The sequence below is a fragment of the Myotis davidii genome, unplaced genomic scaffold (genome assembly GCF_000327345.1).
Source record: "Myotis davidii unplaced genomic scaffold, ASM32734v1 scaffold324, whole genome shotgun sequence".
NCBI lineage: Eukaryota > Metazoa > Chordata > Mammalia > Chiroptera > Vespertilionidae > Myotis > Myotis davidii.
Genome location: NW_006295053.1, coordinates 318162 through 319819, shown reverse-complemented (window position 1 = coordinate 319819; position 1658 = coordinate 318162). Strand labels below are relative to the sequence as shown.

The window sequence follows — 1658 nt, the reverse complement described above, 5'->3', positions numbered from 1 at the left end:
GCCTGGGTGCCCCCCGCCAGCCCCGTGCCACGCAGGAGCCCCAGGAGCCGAGGGCCCCTCCACCTCGCCAGGAGGCCGCTCACCACACTTGATGCGGAACGTGTCGTCCACCAGGCCCTCGTAAACCACCTGGGAGCACAGTGCCGTCACAAAGTCCACGTCTGAAACCCAGAGCCCTGACCGTGAGGCCCCCTGCCCCAGCCTGCTGCCCAGGTCGCTCAGTATGAGGGCCAGTGCCTTCCCCAGGCCCGGGTGCCAGGCCCCCAACCAATGCTGCAGGCACCGCCCAGCCTGAGGGTCCCGCCTGTGCCACCACATCACACGCCCGCTGCTTCTGGGCCCAGAGAGAGAGGAGTGCCAGCATGGGTTACCTCTGTCCAGGAGGAAGACGTGGCCAATTTCTGGCTTCCGGCCTTTGGTTTCACTGTCCTCCTCCTCCTCCAGGTTCCTCCACAATTCATGTGACATCTGCCAGGGACCAAGACATTCTTTTTTCCCCAAAAAAATTCTTAATTTTGTTTTGTTTTCATTATACTTTTAAAAACTATATATATATTTTTTTTATTGATTTCAGGCAGAGGAAGGGAGATGGAAAGAGAGAGAGAAACATCAATGATGAGAGAGAATCATGGATGGGCTGCCTCCTGCACGCTCCCTACTGGGGACCGAGCCTGCAACCCGGGCGTGTGGCCTGACTGGGAATCGAGCTGTAACTTCCTGGTTTCATAGGTCGATGCTCAACAACTGAGCCACAATTATACTTCCTTATTTTGAGATATGTATAGACTCACAGGCAGTTGTAAGAAATACAAGACATTCTTGCCCTGACCAGGTAGCTCAGTTGGCTAGAGCATCGTCCCAATATGCCAAGGTTGTGGGTTCGACCAATGAAGGCATAAATAAGCGAAGTACCGAAAAGATGTTTCTCTCTCTCTCAAATCAACAAACTAAAAAAAAAGAGAGACGTTCTTAATCTTGTGTCCAAGTCCCTCCCGTAGCCCCACACCTACAGAAAGCAACCCCTTTCCCTGGGACTTATTGATCCCAGGAGGGGAGCTAATAGTTAACAACATTACCTACTCTGGCCCCATCTGTCCCTATCCCTCCCCGTCCATCCCCATCCCAAAGATAAAGAGATTTAGGAATGCTGCCCGGCCGGCGTGGCTCAGTGGTTGAGCGTCGACCTATGAACCAGGAGGTCACGGTTCGATCCCATGCAGGGCACATGCCCGGGTTGCAGGCTCGATCCCCAGTGTGGGGCGTGCAGGAGGCAGCTGATCCATGATTCTCTCTCATCATTGATGTTTCTCTCTCTCTCTACCCCTTCCTCTCTGAAATCAATAAAAATATTAGGACCAGCCTGGCTGGTATGGCTGTGGTTGAGCTGGACCTATGAACCAGGTCACCCTTGGATTACAGTCAGGGCTCATGCCCCGGTTGTGAGCTTGATCCCCATTGGGGGTCATGCAGAAGCAGCCCATCCGTGATTCTCTGACCTATGATTCTCTCTCATCATTGATATTTCTCTCCCTTCCTCTCTCTGAAATAAATAAAAACGTATTTTTAAAAAGTTAGGAACAAATGTTTGCTATTATCAATCCTAGGAAATCATCTATGCAGCAGTCCTGAAAATTGTGTTCAATTAAGGGTTATTATTG

The 1658-nt window shown here is 51.4% G+C and overlaps 1 protein-coding gene across 1 annotated transcript in view; it reads right to left on the bottom strand.

Annotated features, from left to right (window-relative positions):
* The window catches only part of VPS33B (vacuolar protein sorting 33 homolog B (yeast)), a 24287-nt gene that overhangs the window by 10386 nt on the left and 12243 nt on the right, over positions 1-1658 (bottom strand). The window contains exons 8-9 of the mRNA XM_006769587.1: positions 372-468; positions 84-161 (exon numbers count right to left, since the gene is read on the bottom strand). Coding sequence (XP_006769650.1) covers positions 84-161; positions 372-468 — 175 coding nt within the window. The remainder of the gene's footprint in view (positions 1-83; positions 162-371; positions 469-1658) is intronic.